This window comes from Pteropus medius, unplaced genomic scaffold (genome assembly GCF_902729225.1).
Source record: "Pteropus medius unplaced genomic scaffold, Ma_sr-lr_union100, whole genome shotgun sequence".
Taxonomy (NCBI): Eukaryota; Metazoa; Chordata; class Mammalia; order Chiroptera; family Pteropodidae; genus Pteropus; species Pteropus medius.
The window spans coordinates 2,250,149-2,271,004 of NW_024344253.1; the positions used below are offsets into that span (position 1 = coordinate 2,250,149).

The 20,856-nt window shown below is 32.3% G+C and overlaps 1 protein-coding gene across 3 annotated transcripts in view; it reads right to left on the reverse strand.

Moving 5' to 3' along the window:
* The window catches only part of DPYD (dihydropyrimidine dehydrogenase), a 701,368-nt gene that overhangs the window by 504,978 nt on the left and 175,534 nt on the right, over positions 1-20,856 (reverse strand). For all 3 annotated transcript variants that reach the window (XM_039869542.1, XM_039869543.1, XM_039869544.1), the window contains 2 exons: positions 10,433-10,629; positions 2,822-2,903 (listed from right to left, as the gene is read on the reverse strand). In XM_039869542.1, the coding sequence (XP_039725476.1) occupies positions 2,822-2,903; positions 10,433-10,629 (279 nt within the window). The remainder of the gene's footprint in view (positions 1-2,821; positions 2,904-10,432; positions 10,630-20,856) is intronic.

Here is a 20,856-nt window from a genome sequence, read left to right on the forward strand (position 1 = left end):
AAAACAAAATAAATAAAAATAGGCTTTTAGTAGATTTAAAAGTCGACAAGGACAGCAACCGTATTTTACTATTTCCTATAATATTTCTGGTTTTAATACTTATTTCATAAGTAAGAGAATGTAAAGGAAATTTTTAAAAAGAGTAAGAAAAAAATCTAGTTTTATATGTACAGATGTAACAAAACATGACACAAAGTGGATATATTCCAGAATGCAAAGTTTAATATAAGTATACTAACTGAACATAAGGTTTTAAAGGGGGCATATCTAATACCTAATACCTCCTTTCCAACAAAAGTTTAAAAAATGAATAAAAATTCAATATTCTAAAAAAAGAAAGTTTTATTCATTATGATTAAAATGTTATCTCACGGACCAGAAAAGAGCCTATGTATTGTAACTCTTTTATAACATACGAGAGATTCCAGACAATCAAATAATAGAAAAAAATATATATTTAGCGTACAAATAGAGAGCAGATAAAATTTTCATTATTTTCTTATGACAATATTTCACTCGAAAAATTTAAGAACCAATCTATCAAACTAGTAGATATGAAATAAAATGAAATTATTCAACAGGAAATTTAGCTAAAGAACATAGTTAGGACTGAAGATGATGAATTAAATTCGGTTTTGGATATGCTGAATTTATGTTATTTGGATGATAGATGTGGTCATTAAACTATTAAGAATACAAGACTGGCGTTCAAAAGAAGAATGGTTGTAAACTAGCCCTTAGCACAATACTTGGCAAAAGTAACTCTCAATAATTATTTGTTGAATAAATGAAACAAACCCATTAGAAAGAGAAAAAATCAGATAATAACCAAGATAATGCTAGACCATAAAGTCCAAAACACAGACACACAGACACACACACACACACACACGCGCGCGTGCGTACATACACACATACAACAATGTGTCACATGCTGCACAGGAGTTAAACAGTATGAACCTAGAATACAATTCATTCTATTGCCAGGAAATTACTGTTGATTTTAACATATATAATGCTGGTTGAGAGGTACAAACAGAAGGCAAGTTAAAAAGAATCTGGTGATGATGAAAAGGGAGTAACAAGTGTAGACCACTTTTTAAAACGTATGGTTAAAGTTGATAGGTCATAAAAGCTGCAGTATCTCAATGGGTGCAAGTTCACAAAACTGAAAAAGAATCTCATTGCTCTTACTCCTCAGAATTGTACATACAATTTATTGTTTATAAAGCAAGTTTGAATATTTTATTTCTTTTGCATCTTAAAAAAAAACAGAGATAGACAAGACAGTACTAATCTTCTGTTTAATGTGGGTTCTAATTTTTTCTTCATAATGTAATAAATTCATAGGGTGTAAAATTCAAATGTATAAAAAGGTGATAAATCCATCCCACACCTTGCCAAAGGCATTCTATCAGATTCTTCTATCTTTCCAGAGATATTCTCTGCATATATAAGTAGATAAATTTATATTTTGCACAAATGGTAGTAGTATACTTTTACCTGTGAATAGATAATGAACAAAGCTAGCGATATTAATTGACTTTGTCAAGGTTATCTGACTATAAATTTAGAAAGTGGTATGACTGTAGCTAAAATGTATATTTTCTGGCACTGAGTACATTGAATATTACTATATCTTTTGATGAGTTACCTAATAACAGTGATTTTGAATACAATTTTGCAATTACTTATAAATTCAGAATTTAACTAAAAATTAATTTCTGATTAATCTTCAATAGGTAGTAACACCTAATATATTAGCTTGAAGACTCGATAAATATTTCCTTATTCAAAGAGATTAAAAACGTTTCGAAATATATTTTAAAAGTAAATAATTGCCCTTAATCATGTATTTTAAACATATTTTTGAATGCTATTGTCACGAAGTTGTGCACATCTGTACTGCATATTGCTATAACATTTTTTGTTTAGTAATTATGTGTAAATGTTTCATCACCAAACTCCTGCTAAAAAATGTAATTAAAAGTGTTAAAGCACAAAATATTGTTTTGAGTGTTTCCCCTTTTATTGATTACTCTAATTTTTATTTCTAAATGCAAGTCCTGAGTAGTTTATTAATTACTTTTCAAAACATCTTTTGCATGTAGTTACAAAATATATTATGTAAATCACAGTATTTTATTAAACTATTGTGTTAGATCTATAATGGAAAATTAACATTTTTGAGACATAAATAGCAATATGTGTGACATTCTTAAATAATAGAAAAAAATAGGAATATCTAAAGCTATATTTTCAAAGTACAATGTGTCAACTTTTTGACCACGTTTAAAAGAGCGCCACAATATTTATTTTGCAAAACAATGAAATACAAAGCTGTTGCTTTCTACTCCACTGATTCACTACTTATGTTGAGAAAGGATTATCACATTAACACTACTGACATGATGCATACAATAAATAAAATGAACCTCTGTAAGAAATTATGTTCTGAATTGTGAAACATGAATGTTTCAGTGTGCACACAACTTGCATAAAAAAAACGTGATTAAAGAAACCAAATCCTTCTATTAGCTGCACTGAACCCCTAAAGCAATTTAGGAATTTGTTTCTTACAGACAATTAATCACATGCAGGCGTGCCAGATGAGAACTATTGATTGCTCTTTTCCAGGCTAGTGGCATTCAGACAGTAGACAGACAAATGCCCTAAGCAAGGAGAAGCATCTTTCTGCCTCTGCCTGGTGTAGCTTTTAATTGTTCTTTCCTAAAATATGTGACATTTTGCTGTTAATCTTTAGTGTAGACCTTACTCCTTTCTCTTTGAGCGATACACATGTGTTATGTTTTTCATTTACCTTTACACCAAGGTCCTTCATAAGCTCAGTCTCAAAATTTACTACATCATATGGCAGCCGGAACTGAGGGATTTCAGAAGTACTGATAAAAAAAAAAAGAAGAAGAAACATCTGTGAAAAAATTACCAATCTTAAAAAGTGCAATATGTCTCTCTGAGCAATATTAAAGGGCTAAGTATCTCTTCTAAGGATATTTTCACATCACATAATGAGTATGAGGAAACCCAAATTTTTATATGCATGATAAAATATTATATGGGCTACAGTAGAAACTGATGTGAAAATAAATATAAACAATGGAAAGCAAATAATAAACAATGGAAAGCAAATAATAAAAAAGCATTTCCAGAACTATTAAGTTTATTAAAGTATTTTAGTTGATTTATCTACTAATAATTCTAAAAGAAATTCCTAAGAAAACAAAATCTTAAAAAATCAAAAATTAAAGTATATATAAGGTTTAATGTACATATATTCATATAACACACATATATATTCTATAAGTACACCTCTAGCTTGTTCAAATTCAAATCTGTAGCTTTATATTACTGTATTTAGTATATTACAGGATTAGTTCCATGTGATCTATAGAATGTTTTTATAGCAAACTCATCTTCTATGAAAAGAACAAGGGTCCCCAAATCATACAGTCATAAATAAGTAATATCAGTGCTCACTATTTGCACTTAAAACAAAAAAATATAATCATCTCAATAGTATAATAGTTTAGAGTATTAAAGGTAAGCAAAAATAACTTTTCAATGTTTTATAGTATTAAAAAGGCTATATATATTCATGAATATATAGAAATTCATTTATTCATTTATCTATTCATTTAACATACATTTACAAATTGCCAGGCACACTGTTAGCTGCCACAATTTGATGGTAAATTTTACCAAATTCCCACTTTTATAAGCTCTCATTCTGAAGAAGAAAGTTCCATAAAACAGAGAGTTATAATGAAATGTAGTACATGCAATGAGAGAGATATATCCAGGCACTATAGGGATTAATTTGGAAAATAATCAAATAATTGTTGAAAATGAAGCCACTGGATAATTCAGTGCAAAGTCTTCCAAAATATGTATGCAAACTTTGCATTCTTTGGTGGCCTAAGAACTGGATTATTCAATATTTTCTATATATCAAACAACTGGCAAGGCACCATGCTCAGCACTATACAAAATGCAAAGTATTAAACGGTGTAAAATCAAGACCTTATACTAAAGGGGCCTTCCATATGGTGAGGACATGAGATTATACATAAGAATAAATTTGGACCTAGATCAGCAATAAGAATGTCTTAAGCTGACTTGCGAACTCCAGCTACACTACCTCAGAAGTCATAATGCTCTGGGGACCACAGATGGCTTGCCTTTGTAAGGTATCATAACATTCCATCCCCAAAAATGCCACTTTGGCATAAGAATTATCTTGAGCTGAAGGCAACTGAAAAGAAGCAGATAAAAAAAAAAAGCTCTCTGCCCCCCTACTATCTGCCTAAAAGCAGGACATAAATTTGCAAAGGTGTATCTCCCTTTCCCTACCAGGAAAGGCAGGACTCTTAATCACCAAGAAACAATTCTAGACCCTTATCAGCCCAGAAACAGGCACCAAAAGGAATCCACACTACAAAACTTAATAACCCTTATCTTCCATGAGTTTCTCCCATATATCTACCTTCTCACAGTGTGCCACCCCTAAATGCCTAATGTCCTTCCCTTTGTCTTGCCACTTCCACACAAATGTATTGTTCTTTGTTAAATGCTATATAAACCTTAAGTTCTGACCACTCCTTTGAGTGACTCATCAGAGTTCTACCATGCGTGTACACAATGCGTATGTTAATAAACTTCATTTATCTGTTAATTTTTTTTTTGTCAGTTGATTTCACAGGCCCAGCCAGTGAACCTAAGAGAGAAGAGGACATTTTTTTCCCTCTAAACTTTCATAGTCTAAGCTGAAAGATTCTTAAATATTATGGATTGTATGTGGACACAGACACCCAGTTTTGATAGGCGTGAGGCTCTGTGGGAGAGTGAAATGGACTAAAATTAGGGTCTGATGAAATTCCTCAAAGGCTGAATAGGAAAGCAAAAGCAAGGAGCTGTGGATAAAGAATTCCAGTCAAATAAACCAACTGCAGCAAGGTAAAGCTCTAAACATATCCAGGTACATTGTGAGCAGAGCACTTTTCTCTCTGGCTCAGCCCTAACCTGGAATTTTTATGGGATTTCAGTAGAAGTATATGAAATAAAATAAAATTTTAAAAAATGATGCTCATATAGGTCAATGGTTCTGAATTAAGAAACAGCTCTGAAAGAGCAGGCTATAAGAAGCTGGAACAACTTTTCTGTTGACCAGAAAGAAAAGAAGGCATACCTAACCTAGGAGGAAGAAACCCAAGCAACGGAGAAGTATATAACTTCGAAGGCAGAAGTAGGCATCAGAATAAATGGGGTGCCAAGCTGCTGGGGTTTGAGCAAGTCTGATTAGACCTTCATACTTCCCACAAGCACTATGTCCAACATTTAGCACAGATTAGCTCATGTATTAAATGAATAATTGTGTGAGAATCACATCTCTAAACCTCTCCAACAGAAAATAAGTAGGTGAGGTACTAGAAAGTGTTGGTTAGATTAGGTCATAATTAAGTAGGCAGGGTGTGGGGATGTGATTACTGAGTGTTACAAATGTGACATATTTATATTCACCAATGGATGAGATCAGCAGACAGATGAGAGATATACACACATACACAGTCCAATGCAAACAAGAGTGTTTCAAAGGAGGAAAGGCTTACTTTGAGATGACATAATAAGGTAGATGAAATGTGACAATCAGCTTTCAGATAAGTGAAGATGAGGGAAGGTACCTGACTGAGGATGGGGAAATTACAGAAAGGGGAAGAGGGAAAAGGTATAAATCCTGTGTACAGGGGGTGGGAAATGGAGCAGAGGCTGTCAGAAAGCCTAGAATCAGGCATCCTGGGTACCAAGTGAATTCCTTCCTGTTTCAGCTCAAAAGCCATCAATATGTGATGACACCCACATATTTTCCTAAATTCAGGACCCTTACAGTCACTTGGATATCTAATAGGTATCTCAAACTTGTCATGCCCTAAACTAAACTTTGGTTCCTCCACCCTAACACTGGTCTTCAGACAACCCCAGTCTACGGGTTGCTCAAGCCTCAAACTCCATTATCAACCTCTAACCCTTACCAGCTTCATACTAAACCCAAGCATAGGCAATAAGCGGGTATATTGTTTTAAGACTATTTAAAAACAGTTATAAGACTGACTAAAATAAGTCCATTTTATATTATCATCATGAACTGATAACTCTAAACAATGTCAGTGATATTCTAAACACTGTTCTCCCCCCTCCCCCAAATAAATCTTTGGTAGATCTAAATTCTAAATAATTGCTGTGGCTGCTATAGAGTTTTAATAATATGTGTATATGTTTTATTTTTATTACTCATTCTTTAATAAATATTGAGTTCTACATGGAAGTAATATGAAAAACTGTAGTCAGAGTGGCCACTGGCACATGCTGACTCAGCTATAAGCATTACTCATTCCACTTGCCCGTAGACAGCTTGTCTCCACTCCTGCAATATTACGTATTTCAATCTTTAAACAGTTGATTTGAAATTGATAAAATGAGAGCACATGAAGCCCACATGAATTGCTTCAATTCTGTAATTTTGCACAACTACAAGTTTTCATTTGTGTTTAAAAATTTTAAATAATGAAATAGTGTGAACTATATCTTTAATATTGAATGTTTTAATTATTAATATTTGTTTTATAGAAATAATTCAAAATAATTCAAAATAATTATTATTGCCAATGATTACATGATTCTTACTGAAAGTAAGTTTATTATATAGACTAGAGGATAAGCATGTTAAATAATCCACTCTGGATACCAAATGTATAAGGCATACCATTAAACTGCCATTTTTTAAAACCCCCTAGTACATTTTTCAAAACCCCCTAGTACATTTTTCATTACCAGACATATTCAAAATTTGGTTTACTATTTGCTTACTGTCTGCCTTCCCATCACCAGAATATAAGCCCCATGAGAACAAGCATTTTGATTTGTCCATTTTTGTAGCTCTAGTGCTTGAGATAATGACTAGCACATAGTAGCAGATCAATAAATATTGAAGGAAGGAAGGATGGAAAGGAGGGAGGAAAAAGGGAGGGAGAAAGAGATGGAGAAAGGGGAAAGACAGGTAAATATCAGGTCATGGAAGGCTTTCTGTGCCAAGCCAAGTCCTTTGTCTCGTAGGCTATGAGAAGTTATAGAGAGATTTCAAGTAGAAGAGAGATATAATCAGATTTGGAAACTACAAGGAAAATGGATTTAAAAAGACATCAGGAAGCATAGAGAACCATTTGGAGGTTATGCAGTGAGGCAAGAATTGAGATCTTAAGGACATCAGAGATGGGGTGAGATTATATTTTTAAAAGTATTCACAAAATAAAAATTGCCAGGATACTGAAGAGAGGTCCAGATGATTCCCTGGTTTTGGTGATGCCATCCCCTGTGACAAAAAACTCAGAAAGAGGCACAGTATTGGTCTGATGAAGTGTATAGAGGAGATGTCCAGGACTTCCATGTTGACCAGGACCAAGAGGAAGAGGTCAGGTCAGATACAGATTTTAAATAATTTGCATATAGATGATAATTGAAATCATGAGAATAAATGAGCTTACCATCAAGACTGCTGGTAAGAAAGGGGATAAAAGAACAGAAAATGAAATTTGATTGGAATAATTACTTCTCAAGTTTATTGTGTTTATAAAAACAGTTATTCTTTTATCTATGCCCTTTTAACAATCTAAAGTTTTGAAAGAAGTTTATCTTGTGGAAACCATAAATCTTTAGTACAGTCAGTGAAGTGCTAGATACCCTGAAAGAAAAAAATCGTCTTTCTTCTATGCTCACATTTCTTTCATGTAAATGGAATTTACTGATAACAACTCCATTCAATTCTTTTTGAAGCACACTTATACTTTGATAGAGCTTTGCTTTCATTTATTATGGCAGGGGTACCAGGCTTTAAATTTGTGTTGCTTCACACATGTTCTCAAAATACTTCCGATTGCTATAATTATTTCATCTAAACCCCATTTCTCTATATTATCAAGCAATATGGAAGGCAACAGACATAGTGAAAACATTGTAACATCTAAAATAGTTAAAGCAAAGGACAATGTTGCCCTGGCTATCCCACCTAAAAAAAATGCCATAATTCATGTATATTCATTTTTATAAGTAAAAGAAAAAATCAGAAAGTATATACATACATGAACACTTAAAGCCTCTTAACGCCATCTTTATTTATCTCTGTTATAATATCAAGCTCTTTAACTCTTTTAAACTCGTGTCTTGAACAGCCACAGTTGGAGGAAAGCAAACCTACTGATTATTTTATAAATTTGTGGCGGTATCAAAAATAATTGATTCTTTTTCACCACCTATAGTGATTTTTTAAAAAAGTAGTTGGGATCCTAATTTACCAGGGATGAAATAATCTATTTGGATGCAAAGGAAAAGGAAAGATAAAACTTGACATCACCTCTTTAAGCAATTGATTTCAAATATAAAGCTAATTTAATCTTTTTTAGCCACTTTGAAGGTACAAGAAAATGACAGACATCTTGTTTGAAAATAAATTAACAGAAAAGTGTTGTGGTTGTAATTCTGGCTAAATTCCAGTGTTGGTTTCTATAACGCTGTCACACTTTGTATTGTCCCTAGGTACTGGGAAGATTGAAAAGCAAAGGAAAGAAAATAAACTTAAAAAAAATTAAAAATAACATGTCTGGTCATTAAGCCAGAAAAATGTGTCCCACTGTCCCACTAGAAAATGTCCAGCAAATATATAAAAGGACAAGTTTAGGGCCAGTTTATATGGTTTAGAAATGTCTACCCTGAATCTGAGTTAGAGAGAGAGAAAGATGCTAACAACCGTAAAGTCTTCCACCAAAACTGTCAGTAGAACAATTCCCAAACAGGCTTGTTCCATTTTAGCTTCTTGTAGAAATGCAATTACAGGGCAAAAAGATTTTTCCTAGTCTACAAGGGTATACAACAATTAAGTTCATATTTTTTTAAATTAGCTCACATATTTGTTGCTGTGTATAATTGAAAAAAATGTATAATGCTTATACATATGTTGCTGACAGATTATGTTTTCTAATTAATAAAGCTATAGTAAAATGTCATTTAAAAAGATAGTCTAAATTATTCTGGTGAAATAATATATTAGGTACTTTATTTCCAGGGAAAAAAATTACAAAATATGTGTAATACCTTAAAACTCATAGTGGTGAAACATTAATACAGAAAAATGATTATTTTGTGCCAATCCAGTTACTCTTTCTTCAGTTTATGCTTTATATTCTCTTTTATGGGCCTCATATTATGTGATATTTTTGTTTGATGATTCAAATAGTTTAATATTAATGAAAGCTAATCTTGGGTTTAGCATATTGTTACTTGACCAATAATGAAATTTATACATTTACTGACACATATTTATAGGTGTCATAACACATCGAAAACATAAACACAAATTTAGCCATAACTTGACTAAATTTATTCTCTGTGATTAAATATGAAAAATGTGCTGCTTCAATAATAGTTCAGTAGCCATCAAAATTTAAATGCTAAGTATAGAAACAGACATGCAAAATTGTTGTATTTTATAATCCATGATTTTCTGATGAACAATGACACATTTAGGGAAAACAACAATAAATTGAATAATATTATTAACTTACCACCCAAATACTTTGTCATTTTTACATCAAATATTTTAAGCGATATCCACTCCCAGATTATAATAAACTTTATTTCTTTATGATCATAAGTAATATATGTACACTATAGAGTTCCATTTTTAAATAAGCTCCATCCAATTTCTAAGCTTGGTTTTAATATCTGAAAGTTGCCGATACAAAATGAACATTTTCCATTTAGATGCATTACTCTTTATGGAAATAAAAAACCATGTGACTGAATCTTGGTTTACATAAATTATACTGGTTAATATCAACTATTATTTTTGATATTTATGGTATTTATGAGATAAACTGAATAAATGTACATCTAAACATTTTTAGTAGACTCTGAGATAATCAAGTGCTAAACTTAAGAGACTGAAAACTGAAAATGTGTGCAGAACAACATATCTGTTACACAATAAAATGAACTGTCCAAGATTCTGTGAAGCTAGGTTTTCCCCATCTCTAATTTTCATAATTTTGGATAGATTTCCATTAAAGGAAAGATTCACAGGGATGAAACAAGTTTTCATAGGATCTGTTCCTCTATCTACAAAATGTTTTTCTGAGATTTCTCTTAAATTCACAAAACTAGACAGAAATTTAAAATAAATATTGCTTAAAGCCAACTTCAAATTCAAAGTGAATAATAAAATCAAAATTTGAACATTTGGAAAAAGAACATTTAAAATACCATCTGTGAGCCTGAAGTTCCCATATAATTATGAACCAACAATATTCATAATTGTTTTACCCCATCATTTTTGATACTATAAACATGAAATAAATGTAGGCATTACCTTAAACCACCAACGTATTCTTGTTTTTCAAATATAGTGATGTCAGAGTAGCCTAATCGAGCCAAAAAGGAAGCACAACTTATACTTGCAGGCCCAGCACCAAAAAGAGCAATCTTTGCAGAATAGGCTTCAGGCATTTTTTCTGGGGGAGGCAAAGAAGGATTTTTGATTTGTGGTATATTCATCGCTTTGAACACCTGTGGAGAAATCAATTGCCATGGTTAAAAATTTTAAACTAATTTTTATATCCTCGAACATTTTTAATGTTTCAAATGCATTGGCATTTATAATAGAAATAAGTACATTTTCAGTAGTAATATGGCATACTTACAAGTTGTACTGGGTCAACTAAATGAAAAGTTATGATGACTAACTTTTTCTCAGTCTTTGAAATTCTTTTCTAGGGTCACATCTCCTACAGGAAGCATCCTTGCTCACTTTCCTTACTCCCACCTCTAACTAAGTGTTAAGTGCTTCTTTGAGTTCCTAATAACATACTTTGTATGCCTCTAACAGAACCACTTAGCAACATATCCGTGTTTCACATGTCCATGTTAGTCAGTAGGACGTTAGTTCCTGGGTCACAGAGTATATCATATATAAAAACACTTGCACATATCACTTAATAACTGCATGTTTTAGGTATTTAAAAAAAACATGTTATTATTGTACTGCCAGCAGTTAGCACTAATGTGGCACACAGGACACATTCAATAAATAATTTGTTGACATTTGCTTCTGGTTATGATAGATTAGCTTTTGAAGGATAACATTTCAAAAATCAGATGGAAGCATTGGAGAGCTATTGAAGTAAGAGGGGCCAAGATCTCAGACACAAAGGAACAGCAGAGAAGTGGGATGACAGTTCACCTTGAGGGAATCGGCTATTTATTAGCAAAAGGAGGAAAGCTAAGAATCTTGTAAAGGACCACAGCTTAGAGGAGACTGCAAGAGAGATTTGGGCAATCTTCTAGGAATAGAGATGCACAGCAATTTTCGGAATGTAGGAGGCCAGAATTCGGAAGCAGAAGAAAGTGCAGAAAAGTGAGCTTAATTCTTAAAATGCATAGGATAAAAGGCTAAGCATTTAAATAAAATTTCTGTAAGGCAGAAGGAAGCTTTCTGTACTCCAATGGTCCAGAAGAAACAAAAATGGAGTGTAGGAGTAGCTAAAATAGGAAGAGCCATAATAAAGAACCCAGCACATAGCTGAAACTTGTAGAGGGCTACACGCTACAAGTGGGGAAAAGCAGAGTCAGATAAGCAACCCAGACTGAATCAGCTCAGACCGTTTTGAATGAAGATCATTAGTTCTCACAGAGTGAACCTTCTGTGCAGCATAGTAAGTCAACCAAGGCATCTACAATTTTCATACACAATGCCTGATTTTTAATCAAAAGCCCAGGCTTGCCAATAACTAAAAACTCCCAAGAACTAAGAAAATAGTGATGCATATCTGTAACCCCAGGGTCTACTAGAATTCTATTGCATAGTAGGCATCCAACAAGATTTTGATGAATTTCAAAATTCTTGAACTCTAGTGATAGGATCCACAAATGAGTAGCAGTTACCAAGGAAAGACTGTTGTTCTTCCATGATATAGAACAGTTATTTATAGGTCAATATTCTTCTTGGGGAGCATTTTAAAATACATTTCTTTGCATAATCACCCTGTGATTTCTGACCTTTCACTCATCTGGAAAGTGCATGTCTTTCATCACTTCAAATTGACTCTACTAGCATTTTGTACATAATTTTCACATTATTTTGAGGCGAGGGAGAGATTATCCTGATTTTAAAAATGAAAAGATGGAGGCACAGAGAGGGGTCATGGGATTTCCCCTCAAGTCTCCTCACATTCTGGAGACAGAAACAGTATAGTTTTCTAATCATTATATAGTGCTCTCTAAATGAAAAAAAAGGACATAACATGGCAAATGCAAGGATATTTACCAGTTCTAATTTGAGGATATCTCTCATTTTAATCTTTCTTTCTTTCTTTCTAAAATGGTACATAATGAAAACAAACACAAATATTTGGTAGCTATAATTCTTCCTCAATCACTCTGTTCTTCTTAACCAAGTAATAGCAAAAATAAACTTGGAAAAATCATGACAAGTAAAATATTCCTATAAATTTTGGAATATCTACTCTAGTTGAAGGATGAATTGCAAAAGGATGGTTGTATTCTACATACCTCTGAAGAAATTTACATTTGTGCAATATTTAACTTGATTTCATTATAAAATGAAACTTAATTTCTGATCATTTCTAAATAGATATTTCATCAGTGTCAGTCTAAGAGAAATATTAACAAAAATAATACATTGATTTTCATTGTGCTGGTTTCAGTTTCTTTGAGTTATCTAATTAGCAATATGACAGTCTGGTTCCTATTTGAATGCATGAATGGAGACAAATTGCTATTTGTGCATCCAAAAGTAAGTTACCTCAAACGACATGCCTCCTAGGAGATGCTTCTATGTAATTTTCTTTGAAACTTGCTTCCTTTTGTAAAATAAGTCGAAGGAAATACTGAGTACATACTATTCATTGTTCTCATCCTTTGAGAAGACATTTTATTGGGCTACCTGGAAGTTTTCTTCACAATTTGGTGCCACAGAAGGGGCACCAAATTAGGAACTTTGTTTCAAATGTATCAGAAATAAGGAACACTTCATGCTATGGCAAATTTTCAGTTATCGAAATTATTCATGTATTAGTAATTCTTAAAGATGTTGTTTTACGATTTTCTTATTATTAAAATAGACGATATTGTGAGACATCTCTGGCATGGTAAAAATGCTGCGTAATTTTAAGAACAGAATATTCTGATCTATTCCATTTTTACTTTAGTTTGGTAAATATCTTTATGCACCCTCTATACAGCAGACAACAGTATGAGTAAGACAAAGACCCTTCAGTAATTAGCTCCCTGGGTAAAAGAGTACTCATATGTTTTAAATATAGAAAAATTACTACCGTCAATCTGTCATGTGCAGGGTTCATTTTTACATATGGTTCTCTTGGATCCCACGAGGGGAAAAAAATTTAAAAAAAGAGGAAAGATAACACCTGAGTGAAATATTTTTTAAAATGACATGCGTTACCTTGGAGAAGACTACACCTCTCTAAATATCATCTCTAAAATTAAGAGAGTAATAATTACTTCTGCAACTTACTGTGAAGAATGAATGAATAAGTGGGTAACTTCCCAGGATAGCACCTTTTCTTTATAGGGCACTCTCCGAGGTGTTTAGATCTGTCAGTCCTAACAAACTTCAAAGGTATGTATGACAGCTCATTTTATGGACAAAAGAAGTGATTCCTAAGTTGTTATTTTTACATTATAGTTCATATTTTACTATGAATATACTACATGCTATGTTTGAGATTTGAGCCTGCAATTGAATTAAATTGGTTGAAGTGGACCAAATACAATTTGAAAACATAGGTATGTAGAGTTTGGTTATAAATGACTTTACTGATCCATATTCATAGGCAGGTTCAAACTAAGTATAAGCACATTTTTGCCTTCAGGATTTAATCATGCTATGCTCTGTGCCTATTCACCCCTTCCTGACTTTGCTGCCCTTCTTGAACACTTTTCAGGATCCAGTTCAAATTTCACTTTCTCAACTCAATTTCCTCTCCCTGCTAGGCTATCTATAAGGTTTCTGAGCTACTGGCTCTGGTAATACTGTCTCACTGCCCCCTCTTAGAACTTCTTTGTAATTTGCTTGTTTAATTTTCTTTATCAATAGGCAATAAGCTCCCTGGGGCTAGCATCATTTCTACCTTGTCCATCTTTGTACTCAGACACTGCTACATATATCTAGTTAGTCACTCAGATATGCGTTCAATGGAAAATAAAGCTGCTAGGGGCCAGCCAATCCATGGTACAGCTTGCTGGGGACAAAAGAATGGCAGGGAGACAAGAGAGAATGGTGGAGACCTGGTGAACGGAAGAGATCCTCCCCTATCCTATCAGCTTCAGCTGATAGTTCTGTATTTATAAAATGTTTTCTAGAAATAGCAGTAATGATTAACTATGGAGCCAATGTTACTTATAAGCAGATTAATAAAATGGTAAAAGAACAGTAATTAGAAAGCAGTCAAAATTTAAATGTACTGGTCATTATGTAATATGTCAAAAAATAATTTACTAAACTATTTCCAGTGTCAGCTATTTGTTTTGTAGGTCACTATTATTTTTGCTTTTATGCTCTATTTTATTATCGTCTATCATATTAATTTCCTTTCTTCTGCTTTTCTAGAATTTACTACCACCACCACCATACTCCTCTCCCTTTCTTTGCTCTCTTTCTAGTTCCTTGAGATAAACACTGCTAATTTAAACATAATGTTATCTTTTCTGCTATACACACTTAACATAATAAATTTTCATGTAAAAAATGACTTTGGCTGCATTTCACAGGTTATCAATGGAAGATGCCATTCAGGTCTAAAAAGTTTGTAATTTCTATTATGATGATCTCTTTAACCCATGAGTTATTTACAAAGGTGCTTTTTAAATTTCCGAACATAAGTTTGTTGTTGATAATTTTCATTTTTCATATTTTAAATTTTATTTCTAATTTAATTGTTATAGGAAAAATACAGTCTGTATATACTTGTTTAGAAAACTCTATCTGTAACTGTTTCTGATCCAATACATGGTCAGTTTTGATAAATGTTACACAAGTGCATGAAAGGGCTCCATTCACTCTGGAGTAGCTGGGCACAGAAACCTTTATAGATTTATTAAATCAATCTCATAAATCTTATTCAATATCTTATTCATTCTGAGTAAGTCTATGTTGTAATGTACATGCAAGTTTATAAATGTTACATCTTTTAAGACATTTATTTTTCTTCGTTACTTAGTTTTTATTTTTCTTATTTTCCCTAAAATTTCACTTCTGTTACATATTCATATCACTACACTAAGTTCCTTATGGTTAGTATTTGCAGAGGATATCTTTTTTTCAGCCAACACTTTTTTCAAGTGTTGTGCTAAGGTATTTCTCTTGTAGGCATTATGTAGCTATTTATTGTATTAATTTTTAATCCATACTAGAGTCACTTATGTTTTAATAGGGAAATTTAATAAATGTAAATTATCGTGATTGATTAAATTTTAATTTTTAACATAGATATTTCAATGTTTTTACAAACATATTTTCAAGTTATTGAGCATCAATCTTCTCCTTCCAATATGAAAGGCCCTCAGCACACTTAACTACCCACTGTACTCCCTTACCTTCACCTCGAACACCTTCCTCATCAATATTACAAAAAATTTTATTTCTATTTTTATTTTTAACACCTCAAAGTGAGTTATTATTATTACTTTATAGTCAGTATTTAATTATATTACCACCATATTTTGCTGGTTTCTTCAACGTTTCCTTCATCTCTCATTCCAGATTCATTTCATTCATATTAAAAAACAACTAAATTTTGGTAGTTCTTATAACAAGGTGAGTGATAAACCACCTTAGATTAAAAATGCATAAAACTATCTTTCTTAATGTCCTAACTGTGAAAGGAGAAATAAAGTTCTTTATCTCAGTCCTTTAAAAATAGTGTGGTCTTGGCTTCTGATATCTATTGATGTTGATAAGAAGTCTGAGGTCAGTCTAATTGTCACTTGATTTTAAAGTAATCTCTTTTAACCTTTTCTGGAAGCTCAAATTCTTTCCTGATCTTTAGTATTTCACAATATTCCAACCATGGGTTTAGGTGAGGGATCTACATCTTTCCTTTATTGGGGAAAATTCTCCACCATAACTGCTTTGAGGCTTCTCTTGCCAATCTCTCTACTTCAAGAACTCTTTTTACATGTCTATTGGAGTCTTCTAAGCTTCTTAAATTTATATCTCTTTACTGTACTCTGGTGGAATTTCTCAGATCTATTGTTTTTTAATTAACAAATTATATCTATGTCTGTATTCAGTTCAAAATTTAACTTTTATTGGTATCTTCATTTCAGTGAATGTTTTCCCTTAACTATTTTTCGCACCAAACTCGTTTTTATTTCATAATTTAACCTTATTTTATGGCTATTATTTTATGCCTATTTATTTTAAAGGCCTAATTATGGCACGATTTGTGATTTGTTAGGATAAAGCCATCTTTGGGTTGAGTCTTTTGATCATTATGGGTAGCATTAGCTTTTCTAGTTTTGAATTTTTTGTTTCACACTTTTTCTGAGTAAAGTTATTTTTATCATCTTGCTTCCTATATCAAATATGTTTGGCTACTACCCAGCATCACTCAACTCCCCAACTGAAGAACCAGGTTTGTTATTGGTAGCCCAGATCTCCAGTCCTCAGGTACCAGAGAATCGAGGAACTGTGCCACTAGGCACATGCCCGAAGCACTGGGGCACAGCTCTTTGCTTCCCTCTGCAGCTTCACATAAACTCCAGCACTACACCGTAGTACTACCTTTTTTTAAAAAAAAAAAAACAAACAAACTTTCTACCAGTGGTAGAAGAGTCTATTTGTCTACCATATATAATGCTTTTGGTATTTACTACTCCACACCAGTCAGACCCCAATCATCCCCGATTGTTTATGCAGAGCCTACAGAGAGAGAGACACAAGTTTTCTGTTCATTGTTAAATATTTCTATACCATTTCTGGCCCTAAAAGTTATCTATTTTCCTTTTAATCTCAGCTATTAATTTTTATGGTGTGCTTATTATATTTCTTTTATCATTATACTCTGGAGCAAAATGGGTGGTTTAAATCTTAACTTACAGCATCATGCCTCTTACGAGTGATTCATACTGAGACAATATCATTGCATTATACTTTTACTATTATTCGTAAAATATATTTATAAAAATGTACATATTTTTAAGTTGTTAAGACTCAAACCAATGAAATTCCATTATTCTAAATTGTAAGGTGCCCATAAGAATATATATATTTGGACTTACAAAAACAAATTCAGAAGAAAAAAATAATAATAGCAAATAATCTTAACCACCATGCAATTTGGGCAAATTTCAAAGTTATTGTCCCAAATCTCTGGAATTTATTTTTACATTTTAAAGCTCTAGACATAAATATATAGTTTTAAAACAAATTAAAATATTGTGATGAAAATCATCTAGCAATTCATTCAGTCCTGTAGTTTTATTATCAATCATTGTGCCAGCACTAAGTGTTTTTAATAGATTCCTAAAGATTTGGGGAGAAAAATGTCAGATATTTTGTGAAATCTATCAAGGCAGTATTTCTTTTTATTAATCATTGCATTAAAACCAAACGAAGAGACACAAATCAATCCTTAACAGATATTAGTAGCACTTGTATCCCTGAGAGCAGCATTTTATTAGTTTTTATTACTGTTTAATGTACAGCTTACATGTGCAGCTGCTTTCTCCCAGAAATACTCTTTTTTTTTTTTTGCATGAATAGTATTCACAAGTTACAGACAATACTGTTTTAAGTATTAATACAGAGAAATTTTATTCAAAGATGACACAAGTTTGGGACAATAAGGCAAGTGTGAGATATCATTAATCTACTAAGTATTCTCTAATCCATATTCTATTTATAAAAGACTTGCAAAAGGTATTGGTGATAAATATTGGTTATTATTCATTTTCATGGTAATTTATCTTAATTTTATATTAGTTACATGAACTGATAGATCTTACTGATTAGTTTGCCAAATTGTATTAAAAATGTGCTAGGTTCATTCTTAAATTTGCTTATAGACCAGCCATCACAAAATCAGGCTTAGGCTTTCCAAATTAAAATAAAACTTTAAATATAAGCTTAAGCTTCAGAGTCTCTCACTGCATGGGCCCCTTCCAAAGCTCTGTATTTAAATTTTGCAGAGGTGTTTATGTGTAATTTTTCATAGAACTCCCAGTTTAACATCTTGGGCCTCACACAACCTGGATCCTGGCTATACAATAATCTTCAAATGCAAGAAAAAAGGAGGAAGAAAAAGCTTTCTAGTAACATGTATAACAAAGAAAACAAGCCACATGTGTTCATCTTACACAACCTACTTTAATATAGTTGCTTCATATTTCACAGAAAATAAGGCACAGTGACCTCGTTTTGTGAGTTGTGAGGTACAGTGACTGAGTTATCTGTAGCTGAGCCAACAATGTGCAATATTGTGAATTTGCAGCCAGAAAACCTGGGTTTACACTGAGTTTGTATCAATGACTTGTAACATTATCTGGGCCAAGTGAGAGTTTGTGAAATAATGAAAATCAGAACACTAGCTTTGTATTCTAAATCTGCCCTTACTAGATGTGAACTTGTGGGAGTTAATGAAGTTCATGGAACCTCTTGTTACTCATATAAAAAATGAGATGGTACCATTTACCTAGAAGGCTATTTCGAGGATTAGTCATGTTCTAAGTAAAGTAGCTATCATTCTCCAGAGCAGCAGGAGTTTGTGTAATGTTAACTACGATTTTTTTAGTCACTTTGATCTTTTGTTTCTTCATTTCTAAAATGGGTAAAATGTTATCTAGTTTACGTGTCTCGAGGGTTGTTTATCCACATTTTGAAGTGGTATATCACAAAAATGCATTGAAGTGCTATGCAAGTATGGTGTACTGTAACTCCACATTTTCTCCCTGCCTGTTCTTTTCCTTTGTACTAAGGTCTAATCACCTCCAAAACCAAGTGACAAAAATTAATGAAGACTGGATTATCAGTCCAAGGAGGCTGATTTAAATGTACATGTCGTATTAAGTTTGCTACGAAATTCCAGTTGTTGTCTTTTATTTTTTTCCTGAGAAACTACAGTGTTTCTCAGGACCTGTAGTTTAGAAGCAGCCTACAACAACACTTAGTTCTGATCGATGCTCAATCAATGTTCGTTTGATTAATTGAATCCTTACCTAGTGGGAGTTTATTACACTGGGTATTCATACCAGCCAATTTGCCTGGGATAGTCTGGTTTGTGACTGCTGCACTGGATTAATTATTAATAATGTCCTCATTCACTCCCCGAAGTATCTCAGTCATTAGATTATTTTACTTATAAAGCAATCAATATAACACACAGCATATATTCAGTCTCACATTCTTTTCAGTTTATGTACTTTTTTTGATAATTGGTTTAAATTTGAGGACTGCAGTAATTTTTTTCTTTATCTCTACTTTTCCATTTAGTAGATGGGGTGTATTAGAAAAATATATTATTTGAAAGAGGACGTCCAATACTCTACTATTATTAGCATACATATTTCTATATTCTCCTCAAATACACTTGTACAAGGCAAAAGCTGAAGGTTTTTAGTGATCTCTCTGTTCAAAAAAGATGTTAGAAATAATATTTGACCTATTAAAATAATCACAAACTAACTTGAGTAAGCATGTTCCTTCTTCATTCACAATTCTTTGAGCTAATCATTGTAGCATTTAAGCAAAATATAAATGTCGATGTAATTTAAGTAATTGTAAAATGTTCCTTAATGTAGTCTCATAACACCTAACTGTTTAAGTTGTAATAGTGTATTTGTTATTGTATTATAAGTACTGATCAAATTGATTCGAATTGTATTTACTCAATAAAATATAGAAATAAATGAAAATAGTATATGATGGTATATAAATAGTATCCAATGGTGGGACAGAACTGAGTAATGTTCAATGAGAGTTGACATAAAAAACAAACCTACTGAGAGACACGATTAAAGAAAAATATAAAGAGTGATTTTCTTCTCAATGAGTCACGTGATTTAGTCTGGAATTTCATGTCAGTTCCATTCTTAACTAAAAGTATAAAAACTAAACTAAAAGTGCAGTGTCAAGAAGTATATGCCACACAAATAGTACATTTAACAGGCATGAAAAGAAATAATTTCATAGTGTTTATTGCAAAAAAACAAATACTGTGTTTAGATACTAGTTATATAATATAATGTATTCTTAAAAATTCATAATTGAGGCAGCAATTTTTAAATACCAATTCTATGCCCCTCATTAACATTTAAAGTCAAACTTTAGAGCCCTGGAATTTTAATTTTAATTTTTCTGTGTTGCCTCCGTAACTCTAAAATCAGTAGAAGAGAACTGATTTGACATGCAGCTAATTATCTACTTATAGTTACTTTTCAAACTTTAAGATATGAGTAGAAAGATCTATTTCCATTTCATTTTCCTTTCTTAACAATTCATTAGTTAAATTTGAGAGGCAATGAGAGTCTCGTTGGTCTGTTATGTGTGATAAGTATATGACTTCTTAAAAATTTAATTAAGTACTCAAACATTTTAAAATAAAAATTTCAAGGGTTACATTTGTGCAGAGAAATGTTAAAACTCTTACAAGAATGACAAGAAAATCTAAACCAAATTATTATTATTAATATCATTGTCAAAATATCTTATTGAATGATATTGTTAGACCTAATCGAACTAGGAAAAACTGCCTCCTA